The 21,684-nt window shown below is 37.2% G+C and overlaps 1 protein-coding gene across 1 annotated transcript in view; it reads right to left on the bottom strand.

The window, feature by feature from the left end:
* FLT1 (fms related receptor tyrosine kinase 1) overlaps positions 1-21,684 on the bottom strand; it is a 207,377-nt gene that overhangs the window by 148,426 nt on the left and 37,267 nt on the right. Inside the window, exons 4-9 of the mRNA XM_049778458.1 lie at positions 18,729-18,891; positions 18,302-18,438; positions 15,050-15,224; positions 13,299-13,416; positions 10,729-10,898; positions 9,898-10,057 (exon numbers count right to left, since the gene is read on the bottom strand). Coding sequence (XP_049634415.1) covers positions 9,898-10,057; positions 10,729-10,898; positions 13,299-13,416; positions 15,050-15,224; positions 18,302-18,438; positions 18,729-18,891 — 923 coding nt within the window. The remainder of the gene's footprint in view (positions 1-9,897; positions 10,058-10,728; positions 10,899-13,298; positions 13,417-15,049; positions 15,225-18,301; positions 18,439-18,728; positions 18,892-21,684) is intronic.

Below are 21,684 nucleotides of genomic sequence, written 5' to 3' on the forward strand. Positions count from 1 at the left end.
TTTTCTAAATTCAGTTTCCTTATTGGAAAATAGGGGAAGTCCTGGGGCCAGAGGGATAGTAGAATGGGTAGGGCATTTGCTTTACCTATGTCTGCCTGGGGTTGACTCCTGGCACCCTTTATGGTTTGTTGAGCACCATCAGGAGTGACCAGAAGCAGGAGTAAGCCCTGAGCATATACAGGTGTCACACCAAAAAGCTAAACAAAACAAAAACAGGGGAAATTCTCTCCCTTAATGTAGATTAGGTTAACATATATAAATGGATGGGTATAGCATAATGCTAGAAAGGATTTTTTAATTAAATATATCACATCTGAGGACCGGAGAGATGGCATGGAGGTAGGGCGTTTGCCTTGCTGCAGAAGTATATCAGTATACTATGTAGTATCTATCCATTCACTTACTCATTCATTTCTACACTTTATGCTAAATGTTATAGTGGGTACTGGAGATTTAAGAATGGATAGAGGCCAGAGAGATAGCATGGAGGTAGGGCATTTGCCTTGCATGCAGAAGGATGGTGGTTCAAATCTCGGCATCCCATATGGTTCCCTGAGCCTGCCAAGAGCAATTTCTGAGTGTAGAGCAAGGAGTGACCCCTGAGCGCTGCCAAGTGTGACCCAAAAACAAAAACAAACCAAAAGAAAATATCACATCTATTTCATTAAGTAGATCCATTCAAGGTAATAAAATAGACTTCTAGGAAAGTAAGAAGCAACTTGAAATTTTTAATAAGACAATACCTGAATACTAGAATAAATTCAACACTTTTTTCATTATATGAATCTACCATGTTCTGCTTTCCACCTAAAATGGTATTAAGATTGCATTAGAACCACAGCTAAACTTGATTTTGTATTCCAAGAAACAGTCTATTCAGGCAATGATACATAATTAAAAAGGAATCAAGAATAGGCACATGTGGGGCCGGAGAGATAGCATGGAGATAAGGCATTTGCCTTGCATGCAGAAGGACTGTGGTTCGAATCCCAGCATCCCATATGGTCCCCCGAGCCTGCCAGGAGCAATTTCTGAGCGTAGAGCCAGGAGTAACCCCTGAGCGTTGCCAGGTATGACCCAAAAACCAAAAAAAAAAAAAAAAAAAAAAAAGAGAATAGGCACGTTTCATAAATTTTTTGTCTTACTTATCTATTACCTAAGGATTCTGTGTCAGAACATTAGTTTCAAGATTTGGTAGTGAAAATGGCAATTCTGTATTTTAAAATCTGTGAAACTAGGTCAAAGAAAAATCTGTGAGGTTCTGCCAATCTTCTTAAGGAAATTGCTTAAATTATATATTACTATAGTCTAATAGTCCTACTCATGAGAAGCTTGACTTTTGCTCAAAATATCCCCATAAAACCCATCCAGCAAAGACTTCCTATGACTCAGCCTTTTGGTTTAAATATGCAGTGAAATGTTTGATAGCAATTACAGAAGACAGTTAATTCATTAAAAACAATTATTCATCAAACTCACTATATTGTGAGAGGAAAATCTCACAAAGCACAGAAAAGTGATAAAGAGGCATTTGGCAATGAGCTCAAGTTCTGTTCTCAGGCCTTTGCTTGAAATATTAATAAAGGATGTTGTCCAAACATTCATATTGGGCAGCATGCGATTGCTCATCCAGTAATTATATAACAGAAAGTAAGAATTTTCTCATTAGTAAGTGAACATTTACTTTTGGCATAGGATAAAAGACTCCCATATAATATGGCCAGATTTATCTGGTTGTTTGCTCAAGCTGAAAATTCTGCTGAAGTGGTCTTTGGGAAAGGGTTTTTTCCTAGCACCACTTTCAGTCAAAGGTTCGTATGTGACAAATTAAAATAGTCCTACAACAAGCTGTAAAGTGGAGACCAGTTGCACCAGCATACTGGGGGGTAGAGGAGGGAGATATGGGATGCATACTGGGAACAGGGGCGGAGGGAGGACAGCACTGGTGGTGGGAATGCCCCTCATTCATTGTCACTATGTACCATAAATGACGCAGTGAAAGATTTGTAATGCGTTTTGGTCACAATAAAAATTAAAAAAAATTAAAATAGTCTATTGCATCCTTGATCTGAGTCTACTCACTGAAACTGCATGGACTATGACAAGTGGGTGTAAACTGTGTGTATACTGGAGTGATAAATATTGAAACATTACGTATATGATTACATTTCCAAGAGAACGCTTTTAAATCACAACTTTCTTCAGACATTTAATCTACTTTTTCAATGCTTAAAGTGTTAAAAATAAAAAACAACTTTTATTTTGTAGGTAGATAATAGAATTGGTAAAATTATTACAGGATAAAAATAGCAAGACTCCATGCTGATAGTCAATTAAATCTGGGTACTTTAATGAACTGCCATCAACAATTGCTTGTTTTTGTTTTTTCAAAAAAACTGATGCACAAAATTGTTTCTCCTAAATGATTTATCCCTAATACTTCCTAATGATTTAGGTCTTCCTTCTTTGCAAATTTGCAAAAGTAAACAATAGAGAAAAGCAATTAGGCAAGCCCTTCAGAGTTTAGTACAAGCCTCTGCCTTTCTCTATTAGTAGACTGCCCTCTTCAACTCTCCCTCACCCCCAGCCAAAAGAAAAAAAAGGCAAGCCACACTTAGTTATAGGGTGATCAGATGTCTCTGAACTTTAGCATTACTCCACTGCTAAGACAGATAAAGAATTTTCAGATAGGAGACATCAAATTGTCATTGAGAATAGCAGGAAAAGTTATTTTCTATTAAATATGTAAAACATATAATTATCTGAGACTCCAGATGTGACCCACTTTACAGTTTTAGAAGTAAATCCAAGATTTCATGTAGGTCTATTAGATTTTTCTGAGAAAAGCCACTATTTTAACTAAAGAAGTATTAGGAATAGTAATAAATAAGAAAATGTAATGAATAATTCCCATAATAATTCTCTTTACCTTCCATGAAATAAGAATCCAACTTTTTGGGCCTGGAGCGATAGCACAGTGGTAAGGCGTTTGTTTGCCTTGCACACGGGCAACACAGGACAGACCTCAGTTCGAATCTCGGCATCCCATATAGTCCCCCAAGCCTGCCAGGAGCAACTTCTGAGCTCAAAGCCAGGAGTAACCCCTGAGCGCCGATGGGTGTGACCTCCCAAAACAAACAAACAAACAAAAAAACACAGCAAAAATAAACAAAAAAAAGAATCCAACTTTTTCAATTTTTTTCTTTTCTTTTTGCATCTTGAAAGGGTTATTAGCAAAAGACCATAAAGGCAAGCAAGGTTTAAGAGTTAACTAGGCAAAAAATGATAACTTTTTGGTGTTTTTTTTTTTGTTGTTGTTGTTGTTTTGTTTTTTGGGTCACACCCGGCAGCACTCAGGGGTTACTCCTGGCTTTGAGCTCAGAAATTGCTCCTGGCAGGCTCAGGAGACAATATGGGATGCCGGATTCAAACCACCGTTCTTCTGCATGCAAGGCAAATGACCTGCATCCATGCTATCTCTCCGGCCCAGAATGATCATTTTTATAGGCTGGATCAAATCCATGAAATGTAGTCTAGGGCATTGAGGGAACACCACCACAGAGCGACATAGGAACTGCTGCATTTCCCCTTCTCATGGGTAGTTCATTGACATCAAATTACCAGTTTAATTCTCTATTACCACAGAATACATATTTCTATGCCAGATATTTTTACATTCATATCTGATTTTTCTGTTAATTGGGCACTGATTCTCTAAAGTTACTTTTTGGATTGACTGCTTTGTAATTTATAAGAAATAGAGGGAGAATACCACTGTGTAACACTAGAAAATTATTTCTAACTTTTTGAAGAAAATGTGATTTTCAGTGATTTTTCTCATTTCACTCATTAACAGCTCTGTATTATAGGAAAAGGGAAGCAGGCAGTTACCATTTACAGAAGGGGAAATTGAAACAGATTAAATAACTGGCCAAGGTCACAGAGAAGTCAGGGACTGTGCCAAGAATAGAACCCATTTCCTTGATTCCCAAGTCTTTATTCTTGACTGTGGGCTAGATATTCTGCAGATACATATATAGCTGTAATAAGTTATCAAAACGTTTATGCAATTAAAACATAAATTCTAAAGACAAACAGGACCTTAAAGTTTACCTAATAGATCTTTGTGTGATGGGTAGATGATTGACAGTATATTGAGAATAAATAGTAATCAAGTCTTAATAAAATGTGTTTGAAATAGGTGAGCAACATTATTTCTAGAAATATCAGAAGTTTTTTTTTAACATCAAAAGTTTATTTACATGGCCTCATTGATTATCACAAAACAATGAAAATAATTAATAAAGAAAATGTGATTTTTTTTTTTTTGGTTTTTGGGTCACACCCCGAAGCACTCAGGGGTTACTCCTGGCTCTACGCTCAGAAATCACTCCTGGCAGGCCCAGGGGACCACATAGAATGCCAGGATTCGAACCACCGTCCTGCATGCAAGGCAAACGCCTTACCTCCATGCTATCTCTCCGGCCCCGAAAATGTGATTTTAACAGGAAACTAATACCTAAGCCAATAACATGGTATACATTTCACTTTATTACAATTTACCAGTATACCTTGAAATGAAAAATTTGTAAATTAGAACATTTAAGCAATCTATAACCTATCTGAATATGTGTTCTAAAATGAAATGCAATGATCAAAGACTCAAACTCAATTTACCTGGGGGCCACAGGAGGCAAAGTTGGGGTGATCCTTGAGTGCAAAGTCAGTAGTAAGCCTTGAACATTGGGGGGTGTGACCCAAACAACTAAAACAAAATAAAACAAAAAAAGATTCCTCTAGGGCAGGGCCACAAAATGTTGTACGGAGGGTGGCAAACGGCCAGTGGGCTGCAAGTTTGAGACCCCTGGAGAGTCTTTGAAAGTCTTTATAGAAAAAAACAAAACAAAAAATAAGACACACAAAATTTTGTTTTTGTTTTGGGGGCCACACCCAGCTATGCTCAGGATTTATTCCTGGCAGGCTGTAGGGGGTCGAACCCAGGTCAGCAGCATGCAACACAAGTGTCTTAATAAAGTTAAGAAAGCATAAGGTACACTTTGGACATCAATAGGGGAGGCAACAACAGTTATGGGAGATTATCAGGAAAGATGGCACAGTCCAGGTGCACTCACCAACCTCTTGTTGGGGTGGAGGGGAACAGTAGGGAAAAGTGAACTGAGAAAATTCTCCCCGATTACCAGAGGAATGCTCGGATATTCAACTTTGTGCACGTAAAAGCAGGCATTCAACATCTCAGGCTCCTAAGAAAATATAACTGTAGTGTAAATAACTTAGGGCCCAAATTTCCTTTGTTCATCTGCTCTTGAGGTCTTCAAATCCAACCCTTCATTCTTACAAGGGAGTTCCCTTTAGTCAGTACTGTGGCTTGTTCCTTTTGAAACCAGCCTCCTTGCAACAGGCAGCATTATCTAACCCGTATTTTCTCTGAGACTACCTGGATTATGGCAAAGCTTGACAAAACAAGGAGATCAAGAAATGCCAATGGCGAGTTCTACTTTAACCTTCAAAATTCAGGGAGAGTTCTAAGAATCAAATGTGAACTTCTAGAACTAAAGCCAGTTCTCCTAAATACACTCCCACCACAACCTTCGCCAAGCTATGAATCAGAAGCATTTCTTCCATGATGGAAAATGAGTGAATGGGATGGGCCAGGTAGACTGAGGGGAGAGACTCTAGTATTGTTATACATTCATTCTAATTCTTTAGTTTAGCTTGATTTACCTTTATTTTCCTCACATTTCTCCCCAAAAATCAAACTTATAGTTTCCTCAATTGTATAACTCAAAGCTACTGATGTTCTTTTTCTAAGGAACGAAAAAGTTACTTTTACCTTCCACATTGGGTAGTGAAGTCTAAAAAAAAGTGAGTAAAATACCTCACTGTTGTAAATTAATATAACAGGGAAAAATGGCTTTTCAAGTTCACTTAGACATTTTGAAGCGTTATTTAGAAAAATTTTCCCGGAATCTAACAACAATTATAACTTTACATTGCTGTGGCAACTTTGAGGAGAAAGGGGCTTTCTTTTTTTAATTTTTGTTTGTTTGTTTGTTTGGGGATCACACCTGGAGATACTCAGCGGTTACTCTTAGCTCTGCACTCAGGAATTACTCCTAACCATGCTCAGGAAATCATTTGGGATGTCAGGGATCAAACCCAGGTCAGTTACATGCAAGGCAAACAGCCAACTCCTTCAGTACTAATGCTCTGGCCCCAGAGGGGATTTCTTTAAAACTCATGTTAACTAATGAGTGAAGACAAAATAACAAAATATTTCCCTGTGACTTTTCTCCATGATGTTTGAGAAATAAAATAGTAGAACTAGCACATCTTTTAATTTTAATATATAAAAAAAAACTGTGGGCATCAAATGAGGTGAAATTTGTTTTTTTAATAGCAAATGATAGTGATCTCCGCATAAATATTTCTAAATTTGCTTTGTATCTTATAAAACATTATGTATGTTTTATAAGACCTATTTATAAGACCTATATTACCTATGTTTTATAAAATGCCCTTTGCTTTGGTTTTTGGGTCACACTCACTGGTGCTCAGGGGTTACTCTTGGCTCTGCAATCAGGAATTATTTCTGGCAGTGCTTGAGGAACCATATGGAATACTGAGATCAAATCTGGGTTGGCTGCATGCAAGGCAAATGTACTACCTGCAGTATTATCATTCTAGATTCTGATCTTTTTTTAATGAATAGTAGCTGTAAACTACATACATGTGAAAAGTAATAGAAATACAAGATCTTATACATGCTCCCTAAGTTTATGAACAGATACTTTAATAAATATGAAAAATTATTCTACCAAGAATCTAATCTCTCATATTGATCATATAGCAAATGTCACCTCAAAATAAGTTTTTAAGAATCCACATAATAGGGGCCGGCGAGGTGGCACGAGAGATAAGGTGTCTGCCTTGCAAGCGCTAGCCAAGAAAGGACTGTGGTTAGATCCACCGGCGTTCAATATGGTCCCCCCCAAGCCAGGGACGATTTCTGAGTACTTAGCCAGGAGTAACCCCTGAGCATCAAACGGGTGTGGCCCGAAAAAAAAAAAAGAATCCACATAATAGAACATCTCTATTTAAATGAAACAAAATTATTGACTACAACTAAACATAAGCATTATAAATTTTAAAAAGCCTATTTAAAAATTCTGAGTAGTTGGTAAAGATCTCATTTAGTGCAAATTGCAGCTGAGATTACTCTGGCATGTGAAAGAAAGTGGTGCTATTAGCTGTTTCATACACAAAGAGTCTATATAGCTTTCTGACATGCTTCCAAGTTAAATATACTTCTTTAGCCATCAAGGACCAAATCTGTGTTTGACACAGTAATTACAATATATGCTTATTTAAAAAATGAAATTGTCAGTGCTGAGGGTGTGATTCAGTGACAAATGTCATGCCCTACCTATGTGAGATCCTGAGTTCAATCCCTGACAGTATTAGAAAAAGAAGCATTGAAATAGTTAAAGTTTTAATAACTGATCATTTTTTGTGAGTAGTTAAAACATTTTTCAGAAGCCTTTACCTAAATCATAACCAAATATTTGTTGAAACAAATATTGAAATAATTGCTTTATGTTTTAAAAAGTTTCTCCAAGAGTTATAAAACATCTTTGCAGGCACCAGCAGGCTTACTCTAACATGGAAGAAGGAACAAAGTTTCACTTCAATTGACCTTTTTCTAACTATTATTCAAGCTTATTGATATAATACTGGGTTCTACCATAATTATTATTTTCTAATGTTAGTTAGAACTATTAGTTGTAATCCTAAAGAACTGATTTTTTAGGTTTAGTAAAGTCAAAAGAAAAAAATTTAAATATTTGGGAAAAAAAGTTATTTAGGTCATAAAATTTAATCTTTGTACTATCACCAAAATCTAATAGCTTAAGTTATTTATTTAATTTATCTGCATTCAAGGTTAGTATAAATACCAAAGTCTTAAAGATCTGAGTCCATAAATATGGATGCCAACCCACAAATACACAAACTATATCAAGTCTCAGTAGATTTCTTCCTTTTGGGTTTAATATTGACTACCTTGAAGAAAGTATTCATGATTTATAAATTTTTTATATTCATATTTTTTTCTTGGAAAATTCTTGATACACTGACAAGAAACCCAATATAAATAGAAAGTTTTAGAAAGTTCTCCCCTAATTCACTAGCAATTTCTCCTGCCAAAAAGTATGTGGCTAAACAAAATAAAATGCAAGATGAAGAAAGGCAGGAATGTTAGGAAGAATGTAGAAAACTAAATAGCCACATTTCTCTGTTTAATGCTAGAATGTAATCTGGTTTAATGGTTATCAAACTAATTTTTTTGAATGTGACTCTGAGTTTATACCCAGGGCTTCATATATAGAAATATAGACTCTACAACTGAGCTCCAACTTTAGCCCCCTTGGCTTTTTTGGTGAGGAAGGGAGGCACACCCAGCAATACTCAGGGGTTACTTCTGGTTCTGCACTCTGGGATTACTCCTTATGAGTGTGGGAAACAATATGGAATGATGCTGAGGATTGAGCCTGGGTTGGCCTTGTGTAAGGCAAGTGCTTTGCCAGCTGAACTATTGTTTCAGCTACTAGGTTTTGTTTGTTTGGTTGTTTATTTGTTTGGGACCACACCCAGTGACGCTCAGGGGTTACTCCTGGCTATGAGCTCAGAAATTGCTCCTGGTGTGGGGACCATATGAAGACTCTGGGGGATCAAACTGTGGTCCAACCTAGGTCAGCACGTGCAAGGCAAATGCCCTACTGCTTGCACCACCACTCCGGCCCCAGCAGCCCCTAGTTTTTATTTTTTGGTTGTTGCTGTTGTTGTGTAATTTTATTATTTATTTTTGTTTTGTTTTGGCCCACAGCCAGTGGGGCTCAGGACACTTTGCCTAGAGATAACTCCTGGTGAGGCTGAGGGGGTCATACAGGGTGGTAGGGATTGAACTCAGATCAGCTGTGTGTTAGGCAAGACCCTGGCTTATTCATTTGTTTGTTATTGTTGATTTTGATTTTGGGTTTTTGGGTCACAGATGTATTCAGGGCTTACTCTGAGTTCAGGGATCACTCCTGTCAGTGCTCAAGAGATCACATAGAGGGTCAAGGATTGAACCTAGGTGGGCTTTATACAAGACAAACATCCCTACTTTCTTCTTTTCTTTTCTTCTTTTGTTTAGGGGGGTGAGGACCCACATCCAGCAGTGCTCAGGGTTTACTCCTGGCTCTGCGCTAGGGGACCATATGGGATGTTGGGGACTGACCTGGGTCAGTTCTGGGTCTGCCATGTGCAAGGCTACCACTCCTCCTCTAGTTTTGTTTCTTAAAGAGCAATTCGCTGGAAGACAGTGACAAGGTGAAAAGCAGGTCTGGGAGTATAAAAAAAGACTTCTTAAGAGGTAGGAAGTAGATGGAAGCACATATTGAGATAGAAGTGAGTGAGCAAAACCTATGAAAAGTATTGCTACTATAACTAGAAAGATACCATATTTCTCAAACATCAATGATTTCAAAATGAGAAAGGGAAGATGAGTGTCACAGAGGTAGCTGAATAGACAATATCTGTAACTTTGAGTTAGAAAATGAGACAGAAGTTTCAGCTTGAGTTCCAAATAAAATCTTATGAGGTAACCATAATTCTGTCCCTATGCTCATAAAACTCTAAAATTCTAAATGAGATAAGTCTAAAAGTGCCAGCAATGGTAGGCAATATTCAGTGAGAAATAATTTCTATGAATCGTTGTTACCCTCTCCCCTCTAGTACTACACATTCCATCTGCAAACTGCAGCATTAGTTCATTGATAAGACTTCAGTTTAGGTATCAAAAAGCATTTGAAATTGAGTCAATAAACTAACTCTCCCTACCTTGCTTTGGAATGATTTTGATTACAGGGATGCCAGAACCATTTGATTGCAGGCTGAGGGATACCATAAACGGTACAAGTGAGGATTTGTCTGCTGCCCCGTGGATAGAGCTCTGGGTCTGGGAACGATGACACGGACTTTTCATAAATCTGGGGTTTCACTGGAAAGGAAATGAACAGGATAGAAGTCAAAATAATAGAAACTTTTTTAATCCTTTTTTTTTATTGTAGTCGAAGTGAATTACAATTCTCTCACAGTAGTATATGAGGCACATAGTGACAATAAGTGAGGGACAAAAAAAAATAAGTGAGGGGCATTCCCACCACCAGTGTTGTCCTCCCCAATAATAGAAACTTTTCTGACTTTCTTCTGGGTCTCAAAGCAAAGAACCACAATTTTACAGTTTTGGTATTAGGGAAACAAATATATAGAGAAAAAGTCAAATAAGCTTTTCTTTGTCATCATAATGTTGATTAAACAAAATAGAAGTTTTGGGAAGTATAAAATTTTATGGTATGCAAATTATTATGGCAATGATTAAAAACTATGCCAGGGGACCAGAGTGATAGTACAGAGGGTAGGGGCATTTGCCTCACACTAGCCAATATTGATTCTATCTCCAGTGTTCCACATGATTCTCAAACACCACCAAGAATACTTCTTGAGTGCAGAACTCTAAAACAGTAACAAAGTACATGCCGCTAATTTGAAGAAATGTTGATACAGTGGTCATGACGTTTTAAAAATAAGTAAAATTTTGTTTTATTTGATGTTATAATACTGACACTTATTCTACCAAGAATCAGAAGGAAGTATAAACTATAAACTTACCATTGACTGTCAGAGTGGCAGTGAGGTTTTTAAAAACATTGAACCTCTTTATGCTCAGGAAGATTGTATAATTCCCAGAGTCTGCTGCAGTTACATCTCTGATAATTAATGAGTAGCCACGAATCAAGTAGCGAGTAGATCTCTCAGTTGTAGGAAACCCATCTTTTAGCCTGTGTATAAGAGCAGGGTTAGGTAAGTCATTTCAAACCCTCTTTAAAATATCATTGTGGTGTCACAGTTATTAAAGTATATAAACTCAGCTTTGAGAGTTTCTGGCCTTGTATTCTCATGCCCATTTTTGAAAACTAGGTTTTCGGTACTGCTTTCGGTAAATCCAGGATTAATTTTAAGGCTGGGAAACACTAATTTTATTCAAAGAGGCAGAGGTAAATCTAAGGAAGAAAGCAAGCAATGGTCTAATGTATCTACAGATAGGCTGGCCACTGTGACTTAAGTATTAACCCAGAAACATTGGCTGATTCTATTTGAGATGTTTTTCAGAGTTTTCCATGAGACTTTGTCAGTAATACAAGGGCCATTGTAAGTCAGATCAACTAGATCACTTATCCAGATAAAAATAAAAATAGACCTTCCTATTGTGATCTCATGTGGAGTTCTTATTATATAAATGGTCACAGCATTTGTCCCTTTCGTAAGTTTTGGTAAAGTCAATATTATCAAGACTTTTCCCTTGAGGAAGAATTAATTGTTAAAGCATAAAATTCACAAACAAAAGGTAAAGCCTGAAGAAACAAAAAACAAAGAGCAACCCTACAAAATCAATGCCTATCTATCATGTAAGTACTTCTGAGGTAAGAATAATGAAGGCTGGGATGGCCTGTCCCTGGCTCTGCCAGGCATGCTTCTTCCACTGCTTACTCTTTTAGCTGAAATTTGAAACATTTTCGAAGTTTCTCCAGAGTCTCTCTTAAATCTAAAATATCAATATTTCATTAAATCACACAGTTCTTCAAATGGGCACTCAGAATATGCTAGGTGTTAACTCACGTCCACAAATATATCCCATATTCTACAACCCAAATGCTTATGCTCTCTTTGGTGATTACCAGTATAATCTTCGTAGTGCTTTTTAATTATGTCCTATTCACAATCCAATTTTTTTAAGTATTGGATATCAGGGATGGGGAAGCTTGCTACATAATTAGGAAACCAACACTGTTTACTAGAAGGGAGTTATCAGAATGAGAGAGGGAATGTGCGTGCCAAGAGATATAGTCCTATGAAGGTGCCTGGAGAGCTATTACAGGAGGGAAGATGCCTGTCTTGCATATGGCTGACTTGAGTCTGAGTTCCTGGCAACATATATGGTCTCCCTCAATTTAAAAAATAATGTACATGGAGAAAACTTACTACTGACTTTTTAGATGTCACAGACAAAAATTTTCTCTTGTATAAAAATGGCATGAAGGGGTATAGCACAAACAAATTTTCTTTTGAATATTCTATGGGATATTTGAGGAAATGGAAAACTCAGAACATTGGAAGCAGAATAAGCTCTGTTGAGATTTCAAGATTATACCACTATGATAATGTTTAAATTGTTTTCCTAACCAATTTCTTTTGTTCATTTATATCTTGGTGCTAGAGCTGGGCTGTGCTCATGAATTGTATCTGTTGGTTCTGTGCTCAAAGTTCTGTGCTCAGGGATCAAACCAGAGTAAGCCTTATGCAAAGTCTTATTCATGTACCTTCTCTTTAGCCCTGCAAAAAAATGTTTGAACATCCAAACACTGAAGCAAAAGAAAAGCAATTAGTTCAAGTAGATTCATCTGTCTACCCCTGTGACTGAATACTTATTCTCCTATATTTAATTTTAGACAAGACTAGATGCTTCTCCCCAGTGAGTACTTAAACTCACTGAAAATAATTGAATTATTTTAAATACTAATAAAATCATTGTTATTCTCTTTATAGAGATGCATTTCTTCAGGGTTCACATAGCATATTGCATATATAAGATGATACCTAGTCAACTTATCTCATAAATATAAACCCAACATATCTTTTTTTTTTTTTTTTTTTTGGTTTTTGGGCCACACCCGGTGACGCTCAGGGGTTACTCCTGGCTACGCGCTCAGAAGTTGCTCCTGGCTTCTTGGGGGACCATATGGGATGCCGGGGGATCGAACCGCGGTCCGTCCTAGGCTAGCGCAGGTAAGGCAGGCACCTTACCTTTAGCGCCACCGCCCGGCCCCAAACCCAACATATCTTATTAGAAGGATGTTGATATTATAGGTTTAGAATAAGAGACTAAATTGAAATGACACTCAAAAAAATAAAATCTAATCCCCACATTTAAATTATAAAAGACTATAGTACAATGTTCCTTCAATTAAACACACACACACACACACACACACACACACAAATCTTACATTTCTCCAGTTCCCTATCCTCTATCCCTTCCAGCTCTTAGCTCCCTACTGCTGTCAGGGAAACTTATCTCAATTTTTTTCTTCAGGGATCCATGTCTTTAGGTTCCTATACACTTGCATCTCCTAATTTACAGAGAATATCTTCAATTGACATGGAAATAAAGAAGGTCCTACCATACAACTTCTGGAGAGGGAAATGCCTTCACTTTCATAGCAAGCCGATAAGATCGTTTGCCAGCCACAGTTTCAAGCATCTGTTGATCTCGATGCTTCACAGTGATGAATGCTTTATCTTTGAAAGGAGAAGAAATAAATACATTAGAAACGATGAGCTAAAAAAAATAGCACTCCCTACAGGCAGTATAGGATTCATCAGTTGATATTGACTTATAATGACCTAAGTCCAAATCTTCTGCTACTTTAATAAAAAAACAAAATAAACAAAAAAGCCCAAAAGACAATTTCTTGCCTCAATAGAGGGTTTAAACAATAACCAATAAAGTTAACTGATAATCAAGCTTAATAAGCTAAAATATGGATTAATGAATAAAGTAATGTAAAAGCATCCTAACTAATGCCATGCCTTTAATTAAAATGGTCACAAGTTTTAGGAAAAGGAACAGTGGCAGAGCAACAGAAAATAAAATGAATAACAACCTCTATTGATTTTTAAAGCAGTAACTAAAAAAGTAAAAAAGATACTTCTAGATAGTTCTAATTGGTCAACATGAGTGACATGAGAGAGAACAGTTCCAGGCTCCCTGAAAGAGCTAATTTATTTTTCTTTTAAATCAACTAGAGGGACTGGAGAGATAATACAGTGGGTAGAGAGCACTTGCCTTGCACGTGAAGGGCCCTGTTTGAATCCCGGCATCCTATATGGTCCTTAGGAGTATATATAATATTTGGATATTATATATACACACTATACTTACATATACTTATATATATACTATATATACTTAGGAGTATATATACTATATAGGACCATATAGGAGTAATAGGAGTAACCACCAGAAGTAATTCTTGAGTGTAGAGCCAGGAGTAAACCCTGAGCATCACAGGATGTGGTCCCAAAACAAAACAAAAACCATTCTCCCCAAGTCAACTGGAGGATGTCAAAAAGTATCAAAGGCCATTGATTGACTTGTCCCATGATTTCTGCTCTTTACACTGTTTTTATTTTCAGAGAGGATATAAGTAAGATTTTTTTTAAGAATTTCTCTTTTTTTGTTTTTCTTTTGCTTTATTTATTTATTTATTTGTTTATTTATTTATTTATATTTTGTTTGGGGACACCCGGTACTGTGCAGGCTCTGTGCTCAGGGGTCACTTCTGGCAGTGCTCAGGAAACCATATTTGATGCCGGGGATGGAATCCAGGTTGAGATGGCCATGTGACAAGCAAGCACCTTATGCACTATCTCAGCAGCCCCTTACATACTTTCTTTAGAGAATTTTCCTATTGGGAATAAACACAAAATTAAGAGTTTATGAGTCAAACCAGTTAAATACATAAATTGTAAATCATTTATCAAACATGTTTTTATTTCTCAAAATCATAATAATATTTGAGAAATACCTCCCAGAAAGATAAAACTGACATTTTCTAACTTACAGGGGGCACAAAATAATTTCATGCAGATTATAAGACAATACAATTGAATTATTAACCATTGAATCATTAACTAAAACAAATTTGTAAGAAAATGGTACAAAATGCTGTCCAATTCAAAAAGTACTTAAAGTACTTAAACATGGCTTTTGGAAGAATCGAGAAAGGGTATTGAAGGCATAAAATGGTATTTGTTCAGTGCTGTGGAAGTTTTGATACTTGTCAAGAAAGAAATGTACTTGCTTCGTAGAAATTCCACCTTCAAACCCCTCAGTCTACAGTGATCTGTATGCACTGCAGGAATTGCTTACCATAGACCTGCACTGAGGTGTTAACAGATCTCAAAATGGGGCCATTCTTCACTTGACAAGTATAAAGTCCTCTGTCTTTGTTTTGCACTTTATCAATCACAAGAACACTGTAGAAGACAATGGTGTCAGAATTGCGTACATCCATTCGGCGCCTTATAGAGGCTCTTTGATGTGCCTGGAAAGAAAATACATAAAATGCAAAAGCAACCGGTTATATTTAAAGCTCTAGTAGTTCTCAGATCAATATTCTATGCTAGCAACCCACCTAGAGCAAGCAAGGTTTTGAAAGTCACATCTGGCCCAGGTGCACTTCCAAAAGGTAACAGTATGTATTTTTGTTTTTATTTTAAGTACTTCATTTCATCTGACATTTAACATACTTCAATTTTACATCCATTCTCTCAGTCGCTTCTCACAGCCACTCATCAGATTCTTGCTAATGTCACAGATGAAGGAATTAAAGTGACCAAATGAAGCCCAGAACTCAGGGTTTGTTTGTTTATTTTTGCCTTATCCAGCAGTGCTAAAACTTATACTCTTGACTCTGTACCCTGGAGTGATTGTGTATGGTACTCAGAGGACTATATGTGGAGCTGAGGATTCAAACCAGGGTCAGCTGCATGCAAGGCAAGCATCTTAACCCCTAAAGAACTCACAATTTGTAATCATGGTGCTTAAATAAAAATATTATTAAAAATAAAATAAAAAGGATACAGTGAAGAATGAATAAAATAAAAGCAATAAAAAAAATCAAGTGCCTCCTCTTAGGCATACAACAACTCTCTAAAAGTAGCCTGTTCTTATGGTGTCTGTATTTGTATATCATATATTATATCCCATAGAAATACAGATACCAGTTATTTTTAGTTTCTGACAGCATTTTCTCTTAATAATTCACCCTGGGGATTTCCTTCTGTCTCCTTACTAGAAGTGAAGAAGAAAAGGAAGAATTTCTGCTACAACTATAAGGTGTAATAATCATCCATGTGTCATTATTTCACTGGGTGAGTAATTTTAAGAATTTCTACTAGTCACATTAAGTGTGGATATGCCAGAGGAATGAACACAGTTAATCTACATGTGGGGGTAGAGGCCCATAACTACTAGCTCAGGGGAGCTGAGAGCAGGTCTCCAGGCTTCATGGTACACATAAATAACAATAACCTGCTCCTGGGTTTGAGAATATGAGCTCATATAGCCCTTTCCTTTCATTGTTCCCTCCTTTTTTTTCAGTATTACATTTTATAACACATAATATGTTATTTCCTCCTTTCAGTCCTTCCCTGAGAGGACATGGAAAAAAACCTTTGTAAGCCATTCAAAACTGATTTTGATGTTGACCTTAGCTCTCCTCTGTGCCATGGTTAATAACTCTCCCACCTGTCTTTATTGCCTGTTGGTGTGAACATACATTTAGACCATTTTCTTCCTTCCCAGTTAAAACCAGAGAGAAAATTCCTAGCAGCACCATTAAAACTAAGAGCATTGGGCCTCCCACTCCACCAAAACTGACTTTCAGCCGTGATTTTTATTGGATAAATCTATAGCTTAGACTTCTTCTCCAATAGCTTATGGGAGAAAGATTTTCTTCTAAGTATGCTAACACACTGGTGAAACCAGTTCTTGAGTTTCTGAATGATAATGCTTTGTCCAGTACTTTGATTACCTGCCACTTGTGCCTATTCAAACAAAACTAAAGATTTGGTTTTCCCAGACACAACGATCTACAGTTTTCATTGTTTCTATATTGGATAGTAGAGCCACAGACTTTCTCTAGTGCATAATAGTCTCGTGACATCATTTTAGATTATTGGTATCAAATAACCTTTAGAAGTGTAGGGATTGAACTATACTCAGTAGAATTCAGAACTTACTCCTGGCTCTCTTTATTGAGGAGTTATTTCCTGGCAGGGTTCAGGGTGCTGAAAATCAAATCTGGGACTGCCATATGGAAGGCAAGTGCATTAATTCCAGGACTAAATAGCCATCTGATAGTATCAAGTACATGTTTCCTTTATCTTGGCTTTTATGAGAATCTCTGCTATCTATCACAAACCAGAAAACATTACTACAACTCATAGCATTTTTAGTTGTGATACAAATACCACTTTCCAGAAAATAATCTATGAATAATAAATCCTTAATATGTCCTGGCAAGGCCCTCGCTCGATCTTTTGGTTGTTGTTCTATTTAAATAGAAAACAATATTGACAAAATACAATCACTGAACTGATGTCTGAATTCTTCATACATAATTTAAAGTATCTTAACTTTTAGGTTGAACAATCTAAATATTAAAACAAATGATTGTTCCTAGAACAGGGCACATAATCATACCAAAACACAAGAAGTGGGTCTAGAATTATTGTCAAAAGTTGTAAAGGGAAGGTAGAAAAATAATACAGAAAGTAAGGCCTTGCACGTAGTTCACTTGGGTTGGATGTCCTGCACTGATATGGTTTCCTGAGCCCTGCCAGAATGATTCCTGAGTAATGAGCCAGGAGTGAGCGCTGAGGAACCCAAGTGTGACCTAACACCCACCTCAATAGTTCAACGGTATAAGAAAGATTACTCATCTATGCATTTGAAAGATAATTTGTTTGAAAATATGTTGAGTTTGACAGATATTTGTTTCAACATTGAACATATGGTACTTTGGATAGCTGGGCAGCAATATCCTTTCTACATAGGCTTCATTAAGATGCTGCTTATGTGCCTGGACCCTAAGTCAGTGCACTGACAACAGTGTTTTATTGTTGGCACAAAAGATATTGCCAATATGGCATTTTGTAATGAATTTTTCTCATCTATGAATCCTAGAAAAGTCTTTCAATCCACAATCTAGCAATAGAAATATCAGCCTATGTACTAAGAACAATAGCTCCAGACATCAAAATGTTGTATCCTGCATATCACATGCACAAATGCCAGATAAGAAAATTACCCAAAGTAAGCCTGAAACTGCCCTACACCTGCCCAGAGTCGAAATGGTCTATTTTTTCCCACTTCAGAATCTCAGTATATGTTTAATTCACTAAAAATTAATATGGTCCCGTGTCTGCCTTGCAAGTGCTAGCGTAGGACGGACCTCGGTTCGATCCCCCGGTGTCCCATATGGTCCCCCCAAGCCAGGGGCGATTTCTGAGCTCATAGCCAGGAGTAACCCCTGAGCGTCAAACGGGTGTGGCCCAAAAACCAAAAAAAAAAAATTAATATGGTCCCACAAAAGAAATAGAAAAATGAGTCACTCACGTCATCAGGGTAATGCCAAGTCATCTGTACTCTTGTGTTCACAGGAGTGGTTGCAGTGCAGTTGAGGATCAGAGTTTGACCTCTAAGTACTTTGACTGGGCCTGGATTGCTCATTTTGACATCTAAAATGGTGTTGGCTGTAAGTAGAAGAAAAAACACATTTTAAAAACTAAGATTGGGGCTGGAGAGGGAATACAGTGCTAAGGCTCTTGTCTTGCATTCTGCTGACCTGGGTTTGATCCCTAGTATCCCCTAAGTTCCCCTGAACACTGCCTGATTCCCAAGTCCATAGCCAAAAGTAACCCCTGATTACTGCTGAGTGTACCCCCCAAAAGAAAGAACTCCCCAAAGGAATAAAATCTCATTAAACACATCATCTCTTGAGCATCTGGCTTATGGTCAAGTTCTTACTTGAAACATCACTTACTTTGTCGATGTGTGATATAGTTTGACTTATACAAATGCCCATTTACAGTAGTTTCACAGGTGAGAAGCCCAATTTCTTTGTAACTGGCACTTGCTATTATAAAACCTTTCCTGCTGTCCCAGGTTATTCTTTTCCCATCAGGGATGAGAGTCTCCATAGGAAACTGAAAAGGAAGAAACATACTTTTTAACGAAATGTTAGCACCATCGTGACCTTGTTTCACTAATCATCTGTGACAACTTAATTTCATTTAACATGAAACAAAAAATTCCAGTATGCTATAAATTCTTCTTTTTTGGGGCACAAAGCAAGAAATAAGTTTGTTATAACAAATTATGCCATGCAAAAGTATTTACAAAATAAAGCAAACATATTATATCATTAATACATTATAACTTCAAGATATGCTCATCATCTTGAGAAATAAGGCATAATTTCCTAGGATAGACCTACCTAATATATCAGGCTTCTAATGGGAGCCCATATTTCTTTGGTATCTGGGATTCTTTGTAACAAATTGTCCTGGTACTCAATTGTAAAACCAACTCTATTTTTTTCCCTAGGGGAAAAAATAACTGACCCAGGCTGTTCTCATGGTTCCTCTTGTCCTTTGAGTTTTCAACAAGACATTACTTGTTCTTCCTGAATGAGTTAGCAAATAGTCACTCAAAAAAGTTGCAACTTTAAGGCAGTGGTCCTAAAGGCCTGTTGATAACTCCAGAGTCTCAAGAACCATAGCTTAACCTACCACTCAGTCAGATCTTCATTCTGAGCAGGCAAGGGACAATGGCTCTGCCTTTGGTAGAGGAAAAAAAAAAAACAACCCTGGAATCTATTCCTTTTTACAATAGAGACTCAGGTTTATGATAGCAGAGACAGCTGTGAATAGAGGAGTCCAGAGGAACACAATCAGCCAAGTGCCCCCAATCTCCTTAAACTTTTTCCAAACACAGCGGTCCAGACAGAAGCAAAGAACCTAGAATTGGATTTTCACTCTGGTCTTCTTCTAGCAAGACTAAATGTTTAAAAACTAGAATATAAAACATCTTCCTTAGGATTAGGCTTATAAAAGCCCCATTCACTGACTACAGAGACCCAATTACTGGCCTAGTTTTAGAGGTGGTGCCGTCTGAGTACCACTATCGCTGATTCCAAATTGGAAAAGAAAAAAAAAAGCCAGTTTACTTAGTTTTTCTATACAGATTAAAAAGAAAATGTAAAATCACTATAGAGCACTTTATTTTATTTTATTTTATTTACTTATTTTTGGTTTTTGGGTCACACCTGGTGGTGCTCAGGGGTTAATCCTGGCTGTCTGCTCAGAAACAGCTCCTGGCAGGCGCGGGGGACCATATGGGACACCGGGATTCGAACCAACCACCTTTGGTCCTGGATCGGCTGCTTGCAAGGCAAACGCCGCTGGAGCACTTTATTTTTTATATTCTTTTTGGAAATGCATCTTGTACACTGATCATTTATTCACATTGTTTGTTTACATCTGGCTGGAATTTGTAATTCCAGGTTGATATTTCTATTCTAGAGTAACTAATGTTCCTCTAATAGTGAATCTATTCATCTTAGTACATGTTTCCAGAGAGTTATTTGAAGTGAAATGTTCAGTGAACTGCATCTTATTTATTAAAGAACTGAAAGTCTGTAATTTTGTTTTAATAAGAATGAATTCTACCTGTAAATATAGGTAGGAATTTAATGGAGATAAAAACTCCTAATTTGGTTCAAATACTTAAGGAGGAAGTTTAGAAAAATCAAAGCAAGGAATTAAAACTCATGAAGTTTAAAAGTATGGGTAAGTGGATGGATAGTACAACAGATAAGGCTATTGTTATGCACTTGGCCAACCTGTTTGATCCTGATGGATTTCCTTAGCACACACAAAAAAAAGCTATGAACATATTCTCTGAAGTTATTTTACTTAAACTGAACAATTAGTACTGCCAGAGGCATTTCACTGCCAATATAACTTTATTTCTAACTAGAGCTCATCTATAGTGAGCTCAAGTGAGCTCATAAAGACAGAGCAAGGTTGGCAGGTTTGCATCAGGAGAGATGAAGTCCTGAAATTTTCCTATACATGGATGTACATGGAATCTATTACACTGAGTGAAATTAGTCAGAGGAGAGAGAGACACACACACAGAATAGTCTCACTCATCTAGAAAAATTAAAGAAAAATTAAAGACATTGAAATAATTCTCAGAGATGAGAGCCAGAAGGGTCGGCTCAAAATATGAATGAAGCTCACCATAAAGAGTGGTGAGTGCAGTTAGAGAAATAACTTCGCTGAGAACTATCATAACAATGTCAGTGAGTGAGGGGTGTAGAATGCCTGTCTCGAATACGGCAGGGGGTGGGTAGGGAAGAGTTGAGGGCATTGGTGATGGGAAGGTTGCCCAGTGAAGGGGGGTGTTCTTGTTATGACTGAAACCCAACTACAATTATGTATGTAATCACGGTGTTTAAATAAAGAAAATAGTTGGCAGGTTTGTAGGTGACTACTGTAAAGGAACAAGATTACTGGCAGAGCAGGCACAGAAAACAACAAAGAGGAACAGCCACTTAGAGGCAAAAGAACAGAAAGATGAAAGAAGAAGGTCTTACGCATAATAATTTCACTTGGTACATATATGTAACAGGTAGGAATAGTTTCCGTTTCTATATATATGTCAAACCAGCATTCCTGCTAGAAATACGTGCTCCTCCACTCTTCTTCCTCCTCTATTATCTATTATAGATCTGAGATGAGAAAGCAAAATAAACAAACCTTCCCCTGCCTCCAAACTCTTCCATGTTGGGTTGTTCTTTTTTTGTTTTTGTTTTTGGGTCACACCTGGTGACACTTAGGGGCTACTCCTGTCTATATGGTCAGAAATCACTCCTGGCTTGAGGGACCATATGGGACGCCAGGGGATGGAACCACAGTCCATCTTAGGTCAGC

The sequence above is a fragment of the Suncus etruscus genome, chromosome 8 (genome assembly GCF_024139225.1).
Source record: "Suncus etruscus isolate mSunEtr1 chromosome 8, mSunEtr1.pri.cur, whole genome shotgun sequence".
Taxonomy (NCBI): Eukaryota; Metazoa; Chordata; class Mammalia; order Eulipotyphla; family Soricidae; genus Suncus; species Suncus etruscus.